The 24758-nt window shown below is 36.2% G+C and overlaps 1 protein-coding gene across 3 annotated transcripts in view; it reads right to left on the bottom strand.

Annotated features, from left to right (window-relative positions):
* LOC137234031 (uncharacterized) overlaps positions 1-24758 on the bottom strand; it is a 199263-nt gene that overhangs the window by 174205 nt on the left and 300 nt on the right. The window contains exon 2 of one of the 3 annotated variants that reach the window (XR_010947665.1): positions 21566-24728. Coding sequence is in view for 1 of the 3 variants with exons in the window: in XM_067757689.1 (XP_067613790.1) it covers positions 22304-23548 (1245 nt within the window). In the remaining 2 variants the exon portion in view is untranslated. Of the gene's footprint in view, positions 1-21420; positions 24729-24758 lie in introns of those variants that run through there. The other 2 variants (XR_010947663.1, XM_067757689.1) reach the window with 2 other exon arrangements.

The following is a 24758-nucleotide window of genomic DNA, read 5'->3' as shown; positions in this document are numbered from 1 at the left end:
TTCCTTACTTGTTATACCTTTCATGAAAATGAAATGGTATATTAATTTCGTCACAAAACACAAAATTGTAAGTCCTGAAAGGAAAATAGATAGACCCACCATTAAGTATACCGAAATAATCAGGTTGAAGAGCTGAGTTGATTTAGCCATGTCCGTCTGTCTGTTTGTATGCAAACTAGCCCCTCAATTTTTGAGATATATTGATAAAATTTGGGGAGCGGGTGTATTTGGGTGTCCGATTAGACATTTGTCGGAACCGGCCGGATCGGACCACTATAGCATATATCCTCCATACAACCGATTTTTCAGAAAAAGAGGATTTTTGTAATATCTCACTCAATTTAACAGATTGAAGCTTCAAACTTCACCATATAATTTCGTATATTGCACATATTGTTGCCTGAAAAAATAATGAGATCGGTCGTATATATAGTATATATCCCCCACAACCGATTGTTCAGATAAGAAACTTTTCGTAATTGCTGCCCTATTTTAAGAGCTAGAAGCTTCAAATTTCACCGAATGCTTACGTATATGGCATATATTATTGTCTGAAAAAATCATAGAGATCGGTTGTATATATAGTATATATCTCATACAACCGATTGTTCAGGTAAGAAACTTTGCGCAATTTCTACCCCATTTTAACAGCTATAAGCTTCAAATATCACCGATTGCTTACGTGTATAGTATATATTGTTGTCTGAAAAAATCATTGAGATCGGTGGTATATATAGTATATATCTCATACAACCGATTGTTCAGATAAGAAACTTTGCGCAATTTCTGCCCCTTTTTAACAGCTACAAGCTTCAAATTTCACCAAATGCTTACGTATATAGCATATATTTTTGTCTGAAAAAATCATAGAGATCGGTGGCATATATATTATATACTTCATATAAACTCTAATTTTTGCCCCTTTTTTACGGATAGAAGCTTCAAAATTCATCAAATTTCATCAAATAGTTACGTTTACGTCATATATTTTTGAAATACGTGTTTCGTAGTCATAGTTTTTACATTCAGACCACAAAAAACCTGAAGCTTTGCATCCTCACACAAAGTACCTACCTATTTTTATACCTTTCATGAAAATGAAATGGTATATTAATTTCGTCACAAAACCCAAAATTGTAAGTCCTTAAAGGAAAATAGATAGACCCACCATTAAGTATATCGAAATAATCAGGTTGAAGAGCTGAGTTGATTTAGCCATGTCCGTCTGTCCGTCTGTCCGTCTGTCTGTTTGTATGCACACTATTCCCTCAATTTTTGAGATATCTTGATACAATTTGGTGAGCGGGTGTATTTGGGTGTCCGATTAGACATTTGTCGGAACCGGCCGGATCGGACCACTATAGCATATATCCTCCATACAACCGATTTTTCAGAAAAAGAGGATTTTTGTAATATCTTACTCAATTTAACAGATTGAAGCTTCAAACTTCACCATATAATTTCGTATATTGCACATATTGTTGCCTGAAAAAATTGATGAGATCGGTCGTATTTATAGTATATATCCCCCACAACCGATTGTTCAGATAAGAAACTTTTCGTAATTGCTGCCCTATTTTAAGAGCTAGAGGCTTCAAATTTCAACGAATGCTTACGTATATAGCATACATTTTTGTCTGAAAAAATCATACAGATCGGTGGTACATATAGTATATATATATAGTGTATATACATATTTTCGCAATTTTAGCCCCATTTTAACAGCTAGAAGCTTCAATCTTCACCGAATGCTTACGTATATGGCATATATTGTTGTCTGAAAAAATCATAGAGATCGGTTGTATATATAGTATATATCTCATACAACCGATTGTTCAGATAAGAAACTTTTCGTAATTGCTGCCCTATTTTAAGAGCTAGAGGCTTCAAATTTCAACGAATGCTTACGTATATAGCATACATTGTTGTCTGAAAAAATCATACAGATCGGTGGTATATATAGTATATATATATAGTATATATACATATTTTCGCAATTTTAGCCCCATTTTAACAGCTAGAAGCTTCAAATTTCACCGAATGCTTACGTGTATAGTATATATTGTTGTCTGAAAAAATCATAGAGATCGGTTGTATATATAGTATATATCTCATACATCCGATTGTTCAGATAAGAAACTTTGCGCAATTTCTACCCCATTTTAACAGCTATTAGCTTCAAATATCACCAAATGCTTACGTGTATAGTATATATTGTTGTCTGAAAAAATCATTGAGATCGGTGGTATATATAGTATATATCTCATACAACCGATTGTTCAGATAAGAAACTTTGCGCAATTTCTGCCTCTTTTTAACAGCTACAAGCTTCAAATTTCACCAAATGTTTACGTATATAGCATATATTTTTGTCTGAAAAAATCATAGAGATCGGTGGCATATATATTATATACTTCATATAAACTCTCATTTTTGCCCCTTTTTTACAAAATTCATAAAATTGCATCAAATAGTTACGTTTACGTCATATATTGTTGAAATACGTGATTCGTAGTCATAGTTTTTACACGCAGACCACAAAAAACCTGAAACTTTGCATCCTCACACAGAGTAACTACCTATTTTTTATTTTATATTTATCTTAAAAATCGTTTGGGTATGTAGATCTGTTCACTATATATTTCTTATCTTATACATCCGATTATTCGGAGATTACGAATGGGATAAGATTATTGTTAAGCCCCATTCATGAAAGGTATGAAGTCTTCGGCACAGCCGAAGACAGTCCCGTCCTTACTTGTTTTACAATGCGTTTGTTCTCTGAGTGTAGCAGTTTAGAAACAGATAAAACTAATTAGTGTACCTTTTGTACTTTTCTGTGTTTATTCATTAAAAATACAAACATTATATCACATGGCCTTTCTCATTTCAATAGCACAATTAAATTGGGCAAATATCTAAACAATTCACAAAGAAATGTTCTTTATCAAAACAGCCAAATATTTGCTTTGTTCCCATTTCCTGAATCTAGAAGTTTCTACTTATATTTTATTGACACAATCCATTAATGTATAAATAGCGCCCACAAAACCGTCTAGATTTTTGACTCCATTATGCACTCAATAAAACAATAATGAGATAATTAAGAATTTGTATTTTGTATGGAACATTGGTTTTATTAAGGGCTTTAATATAGAAAACGTAGCTAGTTATTTCATTAACCCTCTGTGTGAAATTGTTATAGAAATCTCTAAATTTTACGAGTACGGGAAGGATGAACAGACGTCTAAGTCCACAACCAATTAGCGTCTCATTAACACTTTACACAGGACCTTGATTATGTCAGCCAACTTAACTTCGGGCAATGTTGCTGCCAAAACTTGGTCCACTTCTCCCAACTCTGGTTTTGTGGGGGTATAAAATAGACAAATTAACAATTTGGAAGCAGATAAAACGAATTAGGTATCTTTTGTACTTTTCTGTGTTTATTCATTAAAAATACAAACGTTATATCACATGGCCTTTCTCATTTCAATAGCACAATTAAATTGGGCAAATATCTAAACAATTCACGAGAAAATGTTCTTTAGCAAAACAGCCAAATATTTGCTTTGCTCCCATTTCCTGAATCTAGAAGTTTCTACTTATATTTTATTGACACAATCCACTAATGTATAAATAGCGCCCACAAAACCGTCTAGATTTTTGACTCCATTATGCACTCAATAAAACAATAATGAGATAATTAAGAATTTGTATTTTGTATGGAACATTGGTTTTATTAAGGGCTTTAATATAGAAAACGTAGCTAGTTATTTCATTAACCCTCTGTGTGAAATTGTTATAGAAATCTCTAAATTTTACGAATATGGGAAGGATGAACAGACGTCTAAGTCCACAACCAATTAACGTCTCATTAACACTTTACACAGGACTTTGTTTATGTCGACCCACTTAACTTCGAGCAATGTTGTTGCTCGAAACTTGATCCACTGCTTCCAACTCTGGTTTTGTGTGGGTATAAAATAGACAAATTACCAGCTTGGAAACAGATAAAACTAATTAGTGCACCTTTTGTACTTTTCTGTGTTTATTCATTAAAAATACAAACATATCACATGGCCTTTCTTAATTCAATAGCAAAATTAAACTGTGCAAATATATAAACATATAACAATGAAATTTTGTTTTGAAAACAGCCAAATATTTGATTTGTGCCCATTTCCTGAATCTAGAAGTTTCTACTTATTTGTTATTCACACAATCCACTGATGTATAAATAGCGCCCACAAAACTTATCTTGATTTACTCAATATTTAACAAGCATCTCAAAAAGTTATAGTTTAAAATGAGTTTAAGAAATTATTTGGTCCTGTTGGTCGCGCTTAACTTCCCTTTCACCCACACGAATCCGGAATTTCGCGTGGGGGGTAGCAGTTCTAGCAGTCCTGTGGTTACAGAGGATGAATTATATGTGGTGGCAATATATTGTCACGACATGTATATATGCGCTGGATCATTGATCACCTTGGAAAGCGTGGCTACAGATGTAAATTGCATGTTCGCAGTAGAAGCGTCAATGGTCATAGTTAAAGCTGGTGCCGGGCAAGAGCACGTTCGCCAAGGGAAATCTTTTATGATAAATGAAATCGACGGATACGACGGAACGGATATGGAATTAGGTATAATTCAAGTGGAATCTCCCTTTAATCGAGATACGGTTCGAACAATAGGACCTTGCAAAACTGCATTACAACGGGGCATGCAAATGGAAGTTAAGGCATGGTCTTCAAAAAATGCTCATCTTATCCGCTCTACTGTCGACATTATAGCAGAACAGGACCATTGTCGAGCTGAATTCGATTGGCAAATGCGTGTATTTCGCTGCAACACAATTTGTGGACAAGGTGCAAAGGGAATAGAACGTGGAGCACCGGGCGTTGTGGACGGAACTCTTTGTGCTGTGGCATCTCATATACGTACTTCAATTTTATATACAGATATATCTAAGGGAAAATATCCTCATATATATATAGAAAGAAATAGGGGGCCGCCATCAAGAGGGCTAATAAATGATGTCATAAATGTAGGAACGGATAGCACTGAGCATAGAAACACTGTGCATTTAGATAAAAAAGCAACACGCTCAGGAAAAAACTATTAAATTAACGTAGTAGTTTCTATAAACAGTCGTCGTCTTCTCGTGAACTTGAAAACGTAAATTTAAAATATGAGAATTTAAAATATGAAATATTAAAAATATGATATGCTTTTTACAACATTCAAATAAATAATAATTAGTTTTAAAATAAATATATAAATGTGAAAATGTAATACAAACAATGAATTGAAATAAACTATGTTACAAAATTGACAAAATTGTGAAGAATAAAACATTATTTGTGTAAACCCACATAAATGTATGTAATACTTAAATAAATGAATAAATAATTAAATAAATAAATAAATAAATAAAAATGTTTTCGTTTTTCTTTTCCATGAGGAGATGTACCTAAATTATAATTTTTTATTATAGAACTTAAGCTGCTACAATCAAAATACTTCGTGAATTAAAAAATCATTGCGCAAATATTGTTGTAGCAATATCGAAGTATTACATATATGACTGCTGAGTGGAACATCGCCCTATCTCGGCTGAAAGCCTCATTAAAGAACTTGTTGTATAAATGCCCCATCTCACGTCAAAACATTTTAAATTTAGGCAGAGGTAGCGCGTTTTCGAAATGGTGGCTGAGATAGCGTGAAATTCCACTCAGTAGTCGAAATGGCGATGTTCTTATGGTATTATCTAGAAAATGCGATTTAATAAAAAGTTTTGGTTATATTATTATTCGTACGACCACCTGTCCAGCAAGGCGGGCTCAGCGATCTAATGTTAAGAGTGGGAATAAAAAACGTCCGCTACAACAACGCCCCTTGCTGTGGTACGTCCATTATTACATCCCGAAGCGATCCGGTATGGGGAAGGGTCCGCTCCGAAAATATTCCCTGGCTGCAATTCATCCAATAGGGACTGTGCGTAGCAGCCTTGCTTAGGACGTTGGAAAGATGTCAATTTTACCTTGTTTAATATTATAAAAAGCGATAAGTATTTCAATGAGTTTTAGTAAGTATGTATTTATTTTTTTGTCAACTCAGAATTGGTGAAATAGAAATAAATTTATGAGTTTCATTCAACGAATATAACCAAAACTTTTTATTAAATCGCATTTTCTAGATAATACCATAAGAACATCGCCATTTCGACTACTGAGTGGAATTTCACGCTATCTCAGCCACCATTTCGAAAACGCGCTACCTCTGCCTAAATTTAAAATGTTTTGACGTGAGATGGGGCATTTATACAACAAGTTCTTTAATGAGGCTTTCAGCCGAGATAGGGCGATGTTCCACTCAGCAGTCATATATGTAATACTTCGATATTGCTACAACAATATTTGCGCAATGATTTTTTAATTCACGAAGTATTTTGATTGTAGCAGCTTAAGTTCTATAATAAAAAATTATAATTTAGGTACATCTCCTCATGGAAAAGAAAAACGAAAACATTTTTATTTATTTATTTATTTATTTAATTATTTATTCATTTATTTAAGTATTACATACATTTATGTGGGTTTACACAAATAATGTTTTATTCTTCACAATTTTGTCAATTTTGTAACATAGTTTATTTCAATTCATTGTTTGTATTACATTTTCACATTTATATATTTATTTTAAAACTAATTATTATTTATTTGAATGTTGTAAAAAGCATATCATATTTTTAATATTTCATATTTTAAATTCTCATATTTTAAATTTACGTTTTCAAGTTCACGAGAAGACGACGACTGTTTATAGAAACTACTACGTTAATTTAATAGTTTTTTCCTGAGCGTGTTGCTTTTTTATCTAAATGCACAGTGTCTCTATGCTCAGTGCTATCCGTTCCTACATTTATGACATCATTTATTAGCCCTCTTGATGGCGGCCCCCTATTTCTTTCTATATATATATGAGGATATTTTCCCTTAGATATATCTGTATATAAAATTGAAGTACGTATATGAGATGCCACAGCACAAAGAGTTCCGTCCACAACGCCCGGTGCTCCACGTTCTATTCCCTTTGCACCTTGTCCACAAATTGTGTTGCAGCGAAATACACGCATTTGCCAATCGAATTCAGCTCGACAATGGTCCTGTTCTGCTATAATGTCGACAGTAGAGCGGATAAGATGAGCATTTTTTGAAGACCATGCCTTAACTTCCATTTGCATGCCCCGTTGTAATGCAGTTTTGCAAGGTCCTATTGTTCGAACCGTATCTCGATTAAAGGGAGATTCCACTTGAATTATACCTAATTCCATATCCGTTCCGTCGTATCCGTCGATTTCATTTATCATAAAAGATTTCCCTTGGCGAACGTGCTCTTGCCCGGCACCAGCTTTAACTATGACCATTGACGCTTCTACTGCGAACATGCAATTTACATCTGTAGCCACGCTTTCCAAGGTGATCAATGATCCAGCGCATATATACATGTCGTGACAATATATTGCCACCACATATAATTCATCCTCTGTAACCACAGGACTGCTAGAACTGCTACCCCCCACGCGAAATTCCGGATTCGTGTGGGTGAAAGGGAAGTTAAGCGCGACCAACAGGACCAAATAATTTCTTAAACTCATTTTAAACTATAACTTTTTGAGATGCTTGTTAAATATTGAGTAAATCAAGATAAGTTTTGTGGGCGCTATTTATACATCAGTGGATTGTGTGAATAACAAATAAGTAGAAACTTCTAGATTCAGGAAATGGGCACAAATCAAATATTTGGCTGTTTTCAAAACAAAATTTCATTGTTATATGTTTATATATTTGCACAGTTTAATTTTGCTATTGAATTAAGAAAGGCCATGTGATATGTTTGTATTTTTAATGAATAAACACAGAAAAGTACAAAAGGTGCACTAATTAGTTTTATCTGTTTCCAAGCTGGTAATTTGTCTATTTTATACCCACACAAAACCAGAGTTGGAAGCAGTGGATCAAGTTTCGAGCAACAACATTGCTCGAAGTTAAGTGGGTCGACATAAACAAAGTCCTGTGTAAAGTGTTAATGAGACGGTAATTGGTTGTGGACTTAGACGTCTGTTCATCCTTCCCATATTCGTAAAATTTAGAGATTTCTATAACAATTTCACACAGAGGGTTAATGAAATAACTAGCTACGTTTTCTATATTAAAGCCCTTAATAAAACCAATGTTCCATACAAAATACAAATTCTTAATTATCTCATTATTGTTTTATTGAGTGCATAATGGAGTCAAAAATCTAGACGGTTTTGTGGGCGCTATTTATACATTAGTGGATTGTGTCAATAAAATATAAGTAGAAACTTCTAGATTCAGGAAATGGGAGCAAAGCAAATATTTGGCTGTTTTGCTAAAGAACATTTTCTCGTGAATTGTTTAGATATTTGCCCAATTTAATTGTGCTATTGAAATGAGAAAGGCCATGTGATATAATGTTTGTATTTTTAATGAATAAACACAGAAAAGTACAAAAGATACCTAATTCGTTTTATCTGCTTCCAAACTGTTAATTTGTCTATTTTATACCCCCACAAAACCAGAGTTGGGAGAAGTGGACCAAGTTTTGGCAGCAACATTGCCCGAAGTTAAGTTGGCTGACATAATCAAGGTCCTGTGTAAAGTGTTAATGAGACGCTAATTGGTTGTGGACTTAGACGTCTGTTCATCCTTCCCGTACTCGTAAAATTTAGAGATTTCTATAACAATTTCACACAGAGGGTTAATGAAATAACTAGCTACGTTTTCTATATTAAAGCCCTTAATAAAACCAATGTTCCATACAAAATACAAATTCTTAATTATCTCATTATTGTTTTATTGAGTGCATAATGGAGTCAAAAATCTAGACGGTTTTGTGGGCGCTATTTATACATTAATGGATTGTGTCAATAAAATATAAGTAGAAACTTCTAGATTCAGGAAATGGGAAAAAAGCAAATATTTGGCTGTTTTGATAAAGAACATTTCTTTGTGAATTGTTTAGATATTTGCCCAATTTAATTGTGCTATTGAAATGAGAAAGGCCATGTGATATAATGTTTGTATTTTTAATGAATAAACACAGAAAAGTACAAAAGGTACACTAATTAGTTTTATCTGTTTCTAAACTGCTACACTCAGAGAACAAACGCATTGTAAAACAAGTAAGGACGGGACTGTCTTCGGCTGTGCCGAAGACTTCATACCTTTCATGAATGGGGCTTAACAATAATCTTATCCCATTCGTAATCTCCGAATAATCGGATGTATAAGATAAGAAATATATAGTGAACAGATCTACATACCCAAACGATTTTTAAGATAAATATAAAATAAAAAATAGGTAGTTACTCTGTGTGAGGATGCAAAGTTTCAGGTTTTTTGTGGTCTGCGTGTAAAAACTATGACTACGAATCACGTATTTCAACAATATATGACGTAAACGTAACTATTTGATGCAATTTTATGAATTTTGAAGCTTCTATCCGTAAAAAAGGGGCAAAAATGAGAGTTTATATGAAGTATATAATATATATGCCACCGATCTCTATGATTTTTTCAGACAAAAATATATGCTATATACGTAAACATTTGGTGAAATTTGAAGCTTGTAGCTGTTAAAAAGAGGCAGAAATTGCGCAAAGTTTCTTATCTGAACAATCGGTTGTATGAGATATATACTATATATACCACCGATCTCAATGATTTTTTCAGACAACAATATATGCTATACACGTAAGCATTTAGTGAAATTTGAAGCTTCTAGCTGTTAAAATGGGGCCGAAATCGCAAAAAAATATATATATATACTATATATATATACTATATATATATACTGTATATACCATCATATATATATTATATATATAACCGATCTCTATAATTTTTTGACACAACAATATATACTATACACGTAAGCATTTGGTGATATTTGAAGCTTCTAGCTGTTAAAATGGGGTAGAAATTGCGCAAAGTTTCTTATCTGAACAATCGGATGTATGAGATATATACAATATATACAACCGATCTCTATGATTTTTTCAGACAACAATATATACTATACACGTAAGCATTTGGTGAAATTTGAAGCTTCTAGCTGTTAAAATGGGGAAAAAATTGCGCAAAGCTTCTTATCTGAACAATCGGTTGTATGAGATATATACTATATATACCACCGATCTCAATGGTTTTTTCAGACATCAATATATGCTATACACGTAAGCATTTAGTGAAATTTGAAGCTTCTAGCTGTTAAAATGGGGCCGAAATCGCAAAAAAATATATATATATACTATATATATATACTATATATATATACTGTATATACCATCATATATATATTATATATATATCCGATCTCTATAATTTTTTGACACAACAATATATACTATACACGTAAGCATTTGGTGATATTTGAAGCTAATAGCTGTTAAAATGGGGTAGAAATTGCGCAAAGTTTCTTATCTGAACAATCGGATGTATGAGATATATACTATATATACAACCGATCTCTATGATTTTTTCAGACAACAATATATACTATACACGTAAGCATTCGGTGAAATTTGAAGCTTCTAGCTGTTAAAATGGGGCTAAAATTGCGAAAATATGTATATATACTATATATATATACTATATATACCACCGATCTGTATGATTTTTTCAGACAACAATGTATGCTATATACGTAAGCATTCGTTGAAATTTGAAGCCTCTAGCTCTTAAAATAGGGCAGCAATTACGAAAAGTTTCTTATCTGAACAATCGGTTGTATGAGATATATACTATATATACAACCGATCTCTATGATTTTTTCAGACAACAATATATGCCATATACGTAAGCATTCGGTGAAGATTGAAGCTTCTAGCTGTTAAAATGGGGCTAAAATTGCGAAAATATGTATATACACTATATATATATACTATATATACCACCGATCTGTATGATTTTTTCAGACAAAAATGTATGCTATATACGTAAGCATTCGTTGAAATTTGAAGCCTCTAGCTCTTAAAATAGGGCAGCAATTACGAAAAGTTTCTTATCTGAACAATCGGTTGTGGGGGATATATACTATAAATACGACCGATCTCATCAATTTTTTCAGGCAACAATATGTGCAATATACGAAATTATATGGTGAAGTTTGAAGCTTCAATCTGTTAAATTGAGTAAGATATTACAAAAATCCTCTTTTTCTGAAAAATCGGTTGTATGGAGGATATATGCTATAGTGGTCCGATCCGGCCGGTTCCGACAAATGTCTAATCGGACACCCAAATACACCCGCTCACCAAATTGTATCAAGGTATCTCAAAAATTGAGGGAATAGTTTGCATACAAACAGACAGACGGACAGACGGACAGACGGACATGGCTAAATCAACTCAGCTCTTCAACCTGATTATTTCGGTATACTTAATGGTGGGTCTATCTATTTTCCTTTAAGGACTTACAATTTTGGGTTTTGTGACGAAATTAATATACCATTTCATTTTCATGAAAGGTATAAAAATAGGTAGGTACTTTGTGTGAGGATGCAAAGCTTCAGGTTTTTTGTGGTCTGAATGTAAAAACTATAACTACGAAACACGTATTTCAAAAATATATGACGTAAACGTAACTATTTGATGAAATTTGATGAATTTTGAAGCTTCTATCCGTAAAAAAGGGGCAAAAATTAGAGTTTATATGAAGTATATAATATATATGCCACCGATCTCTATGATTTTTTCAGACAAAAATATATGCTATATACGTAAGCATTTGGTGAAATTTGAAGCTTGTAGCTGTTAAAAAGGGGCAGAAATTGCGCAAAGTTTCTTATCTGAACAATCGGTTGTATGAGATATATACTATATATACCACCGATCTCAATGATTTTTTCAGACAACAATATATGCTATATACGTAAGCATTTGGTGATATTTGAAGCTTATAGCTGTTAAAATGGGGTAGAAATTGCGCAAAGTTTCTTACCTGAACAATCGGTTGTATGAGATATATACTATATATACAACCGATCTCTATGATTTTTTCAGACAATAATATATGCCATATACGTAAGCATTCGGTGAAATTTGAAGCTTCTAGCTCTTAAAATAGGGCAGCAATTACGAAAAGTTTCTTATCTGAACAATCGGTTGTGGGGGATATATACTATATATACGACCGATCTCATCATTTTTTCAGGCAACAATATGTGCAATATACGAAATTATATGGTGAAGTTTGAAGCTTCAATCTGTTAAATTGAGTGAGATATTACAAAAATCCTCTTTTTCTGAAAAATCGGTTGTATGGAGGATATATGCTATAGTGGTCCGATCCGGCCGGTTCCGACAAATGTCTAATCGGACACCCAAATACACCCGCTCCCCAAATTTTATCAATATATCTCAAAAATTGAGGGGCTAGTTTGCATACAAACAGACAGACGGACATGGCTAAATCAACTCAGCTCTTCAACCTGATTATTTCGGTATACTTAATGGTGGGTCTATCTATTTTCCTTTCAGGACTTACAATTTTGTGTTTTGTGACGAAATTAATATACCATTTCATTTTCATGAAAGGTATAACAAGTAAGGAAGTTTAAGTTCTGGTGAAACCGAACATTACATACCCAGCTGTACACTTGAAATGCTGTTGTTTGTTTTGTGTGCTTAATAGTGTTACAAGGCTGCGCAATAATACATATACATATGGTTCTATTATGAACTACCTTTTCTTCGAGCTATGGCTCCCGAAACATAGAAAATTGCTTAGTCATAAAAGGGGCGGTGCCACGCCCATTTTCAAAATTTTAGTATTTTCCAATTTAATGTTATAATTCAATTTAAAAGGTAAAATTCTATTGATACAAAGCTTCTTTTCGCTAAGATATATCTCATTTTATTCGTCTACGACCCTTTTAAAAATCTTTTATATAAAAGTGGGCGCGGTCCTTAACCGATTTCGTTAACTTTTCTTCAAATCATTCCTTATAGTAAAGGCAACCTCTCTGCCGAATTTTGTTACGATAGGTTTAACGATTTTTGATGTATGCTTAATAATATTTGTAAAATTGATTTTATCACAAGTTGGCGGTATCACGCCCGTTTAAAAATTTTTTTTTTTTTTTTTAATTTTTATCAAGAGTCGCAATATCAGTCCAACGTCAAATTTCAACATTCTAGGTTTATTATTTATTAAATAATCAGGTTTTCTGTGTTTTCCAAAATATTATATATATAAAAAGTGGGCGTGGTTATCATCCGATTTCGCTCTTTTTCAATACCTTCTTCTCTTCTGGGCCCTAATAAGCTCGTGTACCAAATTTGGTGAAGATATCTCAATATTTACTCAAGTTATCGTGTTAACGGACAGACGGACGGACGGCTCAATCAAATTTTCTTTTCGATACTGAGATTTTGATATATGGAAGTCTATATCTATCTCGATTCCTTTATACCTGTACAACCAACCGTTATCCAATCAAAGTTATAATACCCTGTGTACAAGTACAGCTGGGTATAATTAAGTACGATCATACTTAATCCTACAATGCTCAATTTTAACTAAAACAATGTTGTTTTAACTATGAAGAACCTTCAATTAAAATTAGCAATTTTGATTTAAAAATGCATTTTTAATTCAAGGTTAGGTTAGGTTAAGACGGCGTGCGTGGGCGATACCCACACTTCCACTTGGAGACATTTTTTGTCCATTGTGAGTGCCCTCAGTAAGTACAGGGTGGCGCCAAGTTCGTTTAGCCCCATTATCTCCTAGCGGTCCTCAACGAACCACTTCCTTTCCCTGATGAACCCAAGAAGAAGCGAGAAGTCCACCTTCCCAACCTCTGCCAGGCTGTCGAAGAAGCGAGCGCCCAGAAATCTGAGCCTTCTTTTTTGAAGCCACGGGCATCGGCAGAGAAAGTGGTAGATCGACTCCTCTTCCTCCTCATCCTGACAGCTTCTGCAGAGGGAGCTTGTTGGTATTCGCCACCGTCGGAGCATTGGTGCGATAGCACAATGACCTGTGATGACACCCCTAAGTATCCTCACCGCAGATTTGTTCAGTTTTTAATTCAAAGTTGTAGTCATCTTAAATTAAGGTTGAGCTATTTTGATTTCCAGGTGCGCAATCTTAGATCAAGTAGAACGTGCTTGATTTAACATTGCCATGCTTAAGCTTACTATGTTTTGGCTAACGGGGCATTCTGTGCAATTTTCATTCAATAACACGCCAGCAAACCATACGGAGTAAAATATTTTAATTATTTAATATTTGAATATCAAAATGGAAGAAATACAATATATTGATAACATTGTATACATAAGTGAAGTACTGTAAATTGATACCCAAAATTTGGTCGCTGAGGAAAGCGTAATAAGTGAAGATGACCAAAAATTGACAAGGCTACTTAAGGAAATCGACTTGGGGGACGTTGGCAACTATTGGAAAGGTAAATTAGATATATTTTAAGGCTGTACTAATCACTTTATGTATATTTTTAATATGTTCTAATTCCAATTCTGAGTTGACAAAAAAATAAATACATACTTACTAAAACTCATTGAAATACTTATCGCTTTTTATAATATTAAACAAGGTAAAATTGACATCTTTCCAACGTCCTAATCAAGGCTGCTACGCACAGTCCCTATTGGATGAATTGCAGCCAGGGAATATTTTCGGAGCGGACCCTTCCCCATACCGGATCGCTTCGGGATGTAATAATGGACGTACCACAGCAAGGGGCGTTGTTGTAGCGGACGTTTTTTATTCCCACTCTTAACATTAGATCGCTGAGCCCGCCTTGCTGGACAGGTGGTCGTACGACCAATATGAGCTCAAAAACTTTTAAAGTAAGGATGAGAAGTAAAAAGCGATTGCGTCGCTAGGCCAACCAACAACGAGAGTGATCGGTTGGCATGGGCCAAAGAGACAGTGCCCGAGAGTAAATAGGCAACGATCAGCTAAACCTGACAAGAGTGCTTTTAAGAGTTAGGAGGCGTAGGGAAAACGCCCCGTCCCAGAACCAGGAAGCAAGCCGGAATGACAGGAACCAGACCTCAAATTCTGCAAGGCGGAGAGAAGAGGGATGTTCTATAAACCCATTCTAAAAGCTGTAGTACGGGAAGAGGAAATAAGAAAAAAAAACGTAAATGGTAATAAGCTTAAGGGAGGTAATGACCAGACTCCAGCTTATTCGGTGATACTCAAAGAAGCTAATGATGAGTCTCCGGTTTTCACCAAGAAGAAGATGAACAAAGCTGCGAAACAGTCCTTAACTATGGCACTGCTAGATTGAAACAACTCCAATGGACAGGTGTCAACCGAAAGGCAGAGGTGTTGGAATTGGGCAAAAACCCTAATAAAGCTGCGAGTGTAGCAGAGACGCTTATATCAGAGGAGGGAAACAAACCCCGGACACAACGAAAAAAAGTATTGCTTGAGTGCAGTGGCGGAGAATTTGGAGAGAGGCAAACAGCTCAATGGTGTTGCGAGTCTGACAGATAAATATCCAACACAGTAAAGTGGCGTCGAGCAAGCTCCTCCTGACACTTTAGGAGGGTTTGTTTGATGTGGCGCTGATACAGGAGCCATGGGTCTGATCTGGAGGAAATGTTTCTGGATTCAGCGCTCGCGGATTCAGCGTTTATTATACAAAGACGAACAGCAGGGTAAGAGATGCAGTCATGGTTAGAAAACACCTATGCTCGTGTATTCTATCTAACTTCAGCATTGCAGACCTGGCAACGGTAGCAATAGAGGGGGAAAAAGAACCGTCCCTTATCCAAACATCCTGCTACATGGCCTATAACGTGGAAGCCCAAGCAGGAGAGTACAAAAGGCTGGTGGATCAAGAAGGGTGGCTTGTCATAGGTGTGAATGCGAATGCGCATCACAGCGTATGGGGAGGGAACGATAATAATGGTAGAGATGAGTCCCTTTTTATACTCAGTTGAGCAGAGCTCACAGAGTATATTAACTTTGATTGGATAACGGTTGGTTGTACAGGTATAAAGGAATCGAGATAGATATAGACTTCCATATATCAAAATCATCAGTATCGAAAAAAAATTCGATTGAGCCATGTCCGTCCGTCCGTCTGTCCGTTAACACAATAACTTGAGTAAATTTTGAGGTATCTTGATGAACTTTGATATGTAGGTTCCTGGGCGCTCATCTCAGATCGCCATTTAAAATGAACGATATCGGACAATAACCACGCCCACTTTTTCCATATCGAAAATTTCGAAAAATTGAAAAAGTGCGATAATTCATTACCAAATATGGATTAAGCGATGAAACTTGGTAGGTGAGTTGAACTTATGACGCAGAATAGAAAACTAGTAAAATGTTGGACAATGGGCGTGGCACCGCCCACTTTTAAAAGAAGGAAATTTAGAAGTTTTGCAAGCTGTAATTTGGCAGTCGTTGAAGATATCATGATGAAATTTGGCAGGAAAGTTACTCTTCTTACTATGTGTCTACTCAGTAAAAATTAGCAAAATCGGAGAACGACCACGCCCACTTTTTAAAAAAAAAAATTTTTTTAATTCAAATTTTAAAAGAAAAGTTAATATATTTACAGTATATCAGTAAATTATGTCAACATTCAACTCCAGTAATGATATGGTGCAACAAAATACAAAAATAAAAGAAAATTTCAAAATGGGCGTGGCTCCGCCCTTTTTCATTTAATTTGTCTAGGATACTTTTAATGCCATAAGTCGAACAAAAATTTACCAATCGTTGTGAAATTTGGTAGAGGCTTATATTCTAGGACGATAACTGTTTTCTGTGAAAAAGGGCGAAATCGGTTGAAGCCAGGCCCAGTTTTTATACACAGTCTACCGTCTGTCCTTCCGCTCGGCCGTTAACACGATAACTTGAGCAAAAATCGATATATCTTTACTAAACTCAGTTCACGTACTTATCTGAACTCACTTTATATTGGTGTAAAAAATGGTCGAAATCCGACTATGACCACGCCCACTTTTTCGATATCGAAAATTACGAAAAATGAAAAAAATGCCATAATTATATACCAAATACGAAAAAAGGGATGAAACATGGTAATTGTGTTGGTCTATTGACGCAAAATACACACATTTTGGTCGATATCTCGAAAACGGCTTCACATATACAACTAGGGCCACTCCCTTTTAAAACCCTCATTAATACCTTTAATTTGATACCCATATCGTACAAACAAATTCTAGAGTCACAACTGGTCCACCTTTATGGCGATATTTCCAAAAGGCGTCCACCTATAGAACTAAGGCCCACGCCCTTTTAAAATACTCATTAACACCTTTCATTTGATACCCATATCGTACAAACAAATTCTAGAGTCACCCCTGGTCCACCTTTATGGCGATATTTCGAAAAGGCGTCCACCTATAGAACTACGGCTCACGCCCTTTTAAAATACTCATTAACACCTTTCATTTGATACCCATATCGTACAAACAAATTCTAGAGGCACCCCTGGTCCACGTTTATGGCGATATCTCGAAAAGGCGTACACATATAGAACTAAGGCCCACTCCGTTTTAAAATACTCATTAACACCTTTCATTTGATACCCATATCGTGCAAACAAATTCTAGAGTCACCCCTGGTCCACCTTTATGGCGATATTTCGAAAAGGCGTCCACCTATAGAACTAAGGCCTACGTCCTTTTAAAATAATCATTAACACCTTTCATTTGGTACCCATATCGTACAAACAAATTCTAGAGTCACCCCTGGTCCACCTTTATGGCGATATTTCGAAAAGGCGTCCACCTATAGAACTAAGGCCCACGCCCTTTTAAAATACTCATTAACACCTTTCATTTGATACCCATATAGTACCAACAAATTCTAGAGTCACCCCTGGTCCACGTTTATGGCGATATCTCGAAAAGGCGTCCACGTATAGAACTAAGGCCCACTCCGTTTTAAAATACTCATTAACACCTTTCATTTGATACCCCTATCGTACAAACAAATTCTAGAGTCACCCCTGGTCCACCTTTATGGCGATATTTCGAAAAGGCGTCCACCTATAGAACTAAGGCCCACGCCCTTTTAAAATACTCATTAACACCTTTCATTTGATACCCATATCGTACAAACAAATTCTAGAGTCACCCCTGGCCCACCTTTATGGCGATATTTCGAAAAGGCGTCCACCTATAGAACTAAGGCCCACGCCCTTTTAAAATAATCATTAACACCTTTCATTTGATACCCATATCGTACAAACAAATTCTAGAGTCACCCCTGGTCCACCTTTAGGGCGATATCTCAAAAAGGCGTCCACCTACAGAACTAAGGCCCACGCCCTTTTAAAGTACTCATTAACACCTTTCATTTGATACCCATATAGTACCAACAAATTCTAGAGTCACCCCTGGTCCACGTTTATGGCGATATCTCGAAAAGGCGTCCACATATAGAACTAAGGCCCACTCCGTTTTAAAATACTCATTAACACCTTTCATTTGATACCCATATCGTACAAACAAATTCTAGAGTCACCCCTGGTCCACCTTTATGGTGATATCTCGAAAAGGTGTCCATCTATAGAACAATATGGTGATTTTCCCTTACTTTGTCTCCACAGCTCTCAACTGAGTATGTTATGTTCGGTTACACCCGAACTTAGCCTTCCTTACTTGTTTATTATATACTATAGAGTAGTCTACAGGTTGCTAACAGGAGTAGCGTTACTACATATGTTGGGCCAACGTCAAGCAATATGATAACAGATTGAGTTTTATTATATATCAGGGTATGAATAGAGGGTCCTTGACAGGACATTCTTCGCAGACCATAAACTTTCTGTTCTGTTCAGAAATGTGTATCAGGAAAACTTGGGCAGCCAAAAGAGGTTACCACCGTTGAGGAGTTGGAGGAGTGCAACAATTCTGAGAAGATTCAAACGGAAAGTAAAGCCACCATGGTGTAGTAAGGAGTTGATTCTTCTTAGAGAGCAGGTAAAGGAGATTCTTTAGTGCAGAAGTTGCGGAAATGAGGGGTACTGGGACGAATATGAGATCTGTTGTGGATCTTTAAACGTGAAATCAACAGGTCGAAGAGGGTTTCATGGAAAATTTTCTGTGGGAACATATAATGCTACAGCGAAACGACGAGACTGTATCCCCCAGCGGGTTAGAATATACCCGCGGTAGGTATGCCTGTCGTAAGAGGCGACTAAAATATCAGATTCAAGGGGTTGTGTAGCACAACCTTTTCATGTTGCCAGCGCAATATATGTATAGCTTCTCCTAACCCAATTGTCAACCTCACCTTCGAGCGGCGAATCCCGTTTCACTAACAGACGAGGTTCTGGTGACCCCAAGCTCCTCATGGAAAGATTAAAAGATGTGTATATAAAATCAAATATGAGTGAGGAGTTAACCTTTTCAGCACAACATACACCAAAGGTAAGTCAGTCGAAATTGCATTGCATAAGGTGGTCATAAATATAGAGAAAGCCGTGGAACACCGGGAAAATGCTCTAGGTGTTTTTCTGGAGCTTTCAACAAGATCACGAAATGAGTAAACATGGACAGTCTCAACACAATTAAAGTTCATCCCTCCTTTACAAAATGGATCGGCTCGAAGTTAACCTGCAGAGTGATCACGTCGCAATGGGGTCTATGCGACGTAACAAAATCTGTGAACATAGAAGCGGTGCAAGGTTGGGACGCTGGTTATCAACCAATTGCTTAGGCGTTTCCACGGAGGACCAGTCAAACTGCATGTCAGATTACGTTTCAGTCATAATAAACGGCAGATGCCTAACAACAGTCAGCTATCTAGTGGATCAGGCACTTCGGCATGTACAGGCCTGGGCATCTGGCGTCGAGTTAACTACGAACGCTGAAAAATTGTAGTATTATTTACTAGGGAATATACGGTCCCTAATTGCACCAAGCCTAAGCTTGGAGGTGTAACCCTACAAGAAAAATATAGCCCCAAAATATCTAGGAGTCATCATAAAAGGTAAGTTGTCTGTGAAAGAGAGAGCGAAGAAAGCCAACGCTACATCGTATGCATCCAAGAGGATGCTAGGATGCACGAGGACATAAACTCCCTTACGGCAATTGTCAAACCCATACTTTACAATGGGGTCCTTGTTTGGTGGACAACCACACAAAAAGGTGCGAATACCAAACAAATTTAGGGGCATGCAGATTATCAATGATTAGCACAACGGGAGCCCTAAAAGCTAGTCCTACAGTAGCATTGCTTGCCATTCTACACATCACGCCTGCAGATCTAATGGCCAAAACTTTCGCGTTAGCCACTGCAACATGACTCAAGGCCTTGGGGCAACTTTAGTGAAGGCCGTATGGCCATAGCAGTATATCCTCATCTAATATCGGGTAAACGGAATATACGGTCCCGTGCTTAGCTTCAACTTCAACTTCTTTTGAAGTTGCGTATCAGATTTACACACGGCGGCTCTTTCTAAGCACCAATTTGACATTTTATATCAACTCTTTCTAAACATTTTTTTTATTCATTGAAAATTTGAAAAATTATTGTGAAACATAAGAATTATTTAATAAACTTAAAAAAATTTCTATTCAAAATCAACCAAAAGCTCCTCAATCAAAAAAAATGTACAAAAATCAGAATTTGAAAACATAAAAAAAGACAGCTCAAAGCAAGTCGCTAAGCGCAAGAAACTCGGTGCACGCGCTTTCCTCGTTACCTCCTCTTCATCAAATAGCAAGTTTCAACAATATTTGTGTATAAACAGCGACTTAAGCTCCTATTATATGGAATTGCAATGGACACGTCATTTTAAAAAGTTTTATAAACCTTTTGTACTTTTTCCTCCATAGTCATAACAAATAAAATAGGTTTATAAAGCTCTTATACCTCAAAATTTGTAAGGAAATGTCAATTTAAAATGCTTTTTAAACCTGTTATATTTTTTATGAATATGGGGGCTTATCCATAAAAGCGTTAAAAGTTTTCACGGGTATTTCACTCAAAAATTTCAAAAATAATAAGATTTAGTTTATGTAGCTTTAACTTAAATTTAGAAGTATTTTTATTGTGTCAAATTCTTGACATTAGAAGGTAAAGTTTTTGCTTATTATCCATGTAAAATTTTGTGAAATGAGTTGTTCCCATGGTTTCCAATTTGTATATTGAAGGTCTCTTCAGCTAGCCCAATCTTTTCAGCCCAATCAAAAAACGAGACCGTACTAAATTGCACAATATTTAATGCTAATTTATTACGGGTTATTTAAATTTATTACACTTGTTCTTTTAAAAAGCAGCTTAAACTTAAGCTAGCCCAACCCATATGCACAATCAAAAAACGAAAACGTATTTAATGAGAGTTAGCCCAACCCTCGATATTTATTAAAATACAAGTGTAATAAATTTAATTAACCCGTATTAAATTAGCATTAAATATTGTGCAATTGAGTACGGTCTCGTTTTTTGATTGTGCTGAAAAGGTTGGGCTAGCTTAAGAGACCTATTTGTATGGTATAGTAATAATATTTCACGTGGAATAATTCTGTTGAACATTTTATCCCCATAGCTCTGCCGCGAATGTTTTTTGTTTATCACTTTCTTGGATGGTTAGAGCAGAATGCCATTTAAGAGATTGGTAACGAACAATAAAACACACTAATTAGCCCGTGTGTTAATTTACAGCAACCGATGTAACTAAGTCCGTTTAAAGAAAACCACTTAGCACTTTTTGCTGATTTTAAATTCTTTATTGATTTACCGACGGTAATATCGCGACGGTATGCATATGAGCGCAAAATTTTACTGCCTTTACTTTAATATTTCAATTGCCAAAAAGGTGTCTATTTACTTATTAAATAAATTACATGTAAGTAAAGAGTTTAACAAAGGAAATTAGAGAACAATGGAATCAAGAAAAATAAAATAATAGAAAATATTGGAACCAATAAGTGGACTGTAACAATTGAATGCGTAGCGGTAGAATCGTATGATGCTGCTGGCATTGAACTTGCATTCGCTTTGTATGTACATAGAGATAGGCATAAATATATAAATACGTATGTACGCTTGTTTATTAGGCAAATGCATGCTAGTGAGCGCTCAACAGCTTTAGTAGGCTATGAGTTATTATGTATTAAATATGATGTTATGTTGAAGGAGTTGAATGACTTCCGGCGCATGACGATATCGCAGAGGTTCCCAAGTAGTTATTACGATGGAACAAAGTAGTCTGCGGTTCCCAAACATACCGCCACCCCTGAACGGCGCGTTCAGAAAGGCAATGTCGCTACCTTTGAAATTGGACGCTTGTATTCTCCTTTGCTCGTTTTGATGGTAACCACCACACGTACAAGATCATCATCTCCTTTGTGCACTTCGACGATGCGTCCTAAAATCCACTTTGATGGTGGGAGATTAGGTTCTTTCAATACGACCAGTTTTCCGATTTCAAGATTAGTAGTGGATTGTTGCCATTTATTCCTCTGTTGTAAAGAGGTTAAGTACTCACTATGCCAGCGTTTCCAAAAGCCTTGAACCATAGCCTGCAGATGGCGCCAATGTTGTTTTAAGTTAAAAGTTGTAGTTAAAGCAGATGGCTCAGGCATACATGTATACGGTTCGCCAATTAAAAAATGTACCGGAGTAAGAGGATCTGTATCAGAAATGCTGCACAGAGGTCGTGAATTAAAAATAGCTTCGATTTGGCATAGTACCGTGCTGTATTCTTCGAACGTAAGTAGGCTGTCTCCAATCACTCTTCTCAAATGTAATTTCATAGATCGTACTCCAGTTTCCCACAATCCTCCAAAACGTGGTGCTGAGGGTGGGATGAAATGCCAATTAACGCCTTCGTTTGCTAAGGATTTTTTTAAATTTATTTTTGCTAAGGATTGAGCCACCTCTGCCCGATCTTCATGAAATATGGAGAGCCGTTGAAGTTCGTTTAAAGCTCGTTTCGCACCGTGGAAGGTGGTACCATTATCGGAATGAAGGTCACTGGGCTTTCCTCGGCGTGCAATGAATCTGCGAAAAGAAGCTAAAAAGGCATCGGTTGTTAAATCACTCACCAATTCGATGTGTAGGGCTTTAGACATACAGACGAATATGGCAACCCAAGCTTTACCAATTTTTGGATTTCGCGTTTTTGAATAGTTTATGCGTACAGGGCCAGCGTAGTCAAGTCCGCAATGTAGAAAACACCGACTGGGCTGAACTCTTGCTGATGGCAGATTAACCGTAAGTTGAGTGCTGGTTGCTCTTCTTTGCAAGAAACATGTTTTGCAACCAAATATGACCTTCCTTACTAAGTTTCTGCAGCCCAAAATCCAAAATTGTTGACGAACAAGAGCGAACGTCGCTTCGACACCTGCGTGCATATTGATTTCGTGCGTATGTCTTACGATGAGTAGCGAAATTTTGGCGTCTTTAGGTAGTTTAATCGGAAACTTTATATTGTAATTTATATCTGCATGTTTTATGCGACCACCAACCCGAAGTACACCTGATTCGTCCATGAATGGTGAATACCGGATCAGCGTAGATTTGCAATGTAGTTATTGTAAATTTTGTAATTGATCAATGTCTTTAAAGAATGCATGAGCTTGCGCGCCTTTTAGTAATTGGATTCTAGCTTGTTGGAGCTCGTATGTAGACAAAAACGAGTCACTGTAACCCTCTCGACGACGGCGTGCTAATGGATCGTAAATCTTCGAAGTTTCTGACAACACCATTCGGTTCGTAGGTTTTTACAGATGTTTCCGATGTTTGAGAGTGTATGGCAATTGGATTAAATTCGCAGATTGCTTTTGGTAAAGTTTCAAGCAGAGGCCAACAATTTGAGCTCTACTTTCTCAAGTTGAAATTAGCTTTTGATAAGAGTTCTATAAGTTCGTTATTCAGAGCTATCAGATCTTCGACGGTGTCGCATCCAGTGGGTATGTCATCTACGTATGCATCGTGGTCAAGAACGCGTGAAGCATTGGGATATTCTCCTTTGTAGTCTTCCGCAATTTGTTTTAAAACGCTCACAGCCAGAAAAGGAGACGGCGCAAGCCCATAAGTAACAGTTAGCAATCGGTAATGTTGAAGTTTAGCTGTTTGTTCATGCCTCAGTACAATGCGTTGATAATCAGTTTGTTCTGGATGCACCCTTATGCCGCGGAACATTTTCTCAATATCGGTTGCGAACACATACCGATGCTGGCGGAAACGTAAAAAGACACCAAACAAATCGCGTTGAATCGGTGGACCAATATGTAATCGATCATTCAAGGAATACCCAGAGGAATCTTTAAGCGAACCATCAAAAACTACCCGGCATTTGGTTGTGGAAATTTCATCCTTAATTACGGGATGATGTGCTAAATAAAAACGTCTTGAAGTACTCACATTAATCTGCTGCTCTGGAATCAATTCCATGTGTCCCAACTCAAGATATTCATTTAAAAATGCTGCGTATTGTTGTTTTAGCGCAGGTCGACGTTGCAGTTTGGCATCCATACTATTAAGGCGTGAAAAAGCTTGCGGCAAAGTGTCATCGATGGGTTTGATATCGGCTTTAAATGACCACATATGTCCCATTCTCAGCTCGTTGCACTGTTGAAGAAAAATACCTTTCTACCGGATCGTGAACGAACACGTATGCGGAAATGGTCCCTAATTTTGTTTAGTAATGAGTAATGCTTCCTTTCAAATCTGCAAAATAACTTCATATGAAGCTCATCA

Source organism: Eurosta solidaginis, chromosome 1, assembly GCF_040869045.1.
Source record: "Eurosta solidaginis isolate ZX-2024a chromosome 1, ASM4086904v1, whole genome shotgun sequence".
Taxonomy (NCBI): domain Eukaryota; kingdom Metazoa; phylum Arthropoda; class Insecta; order Diptera; family Tephritidae; genus Eurosta; species Eurosta solidaginis.
Note: the sequence above shows the minus strand (reverse complement) of the source record. Positions and strands in the feature narration are given on the sequence as shown.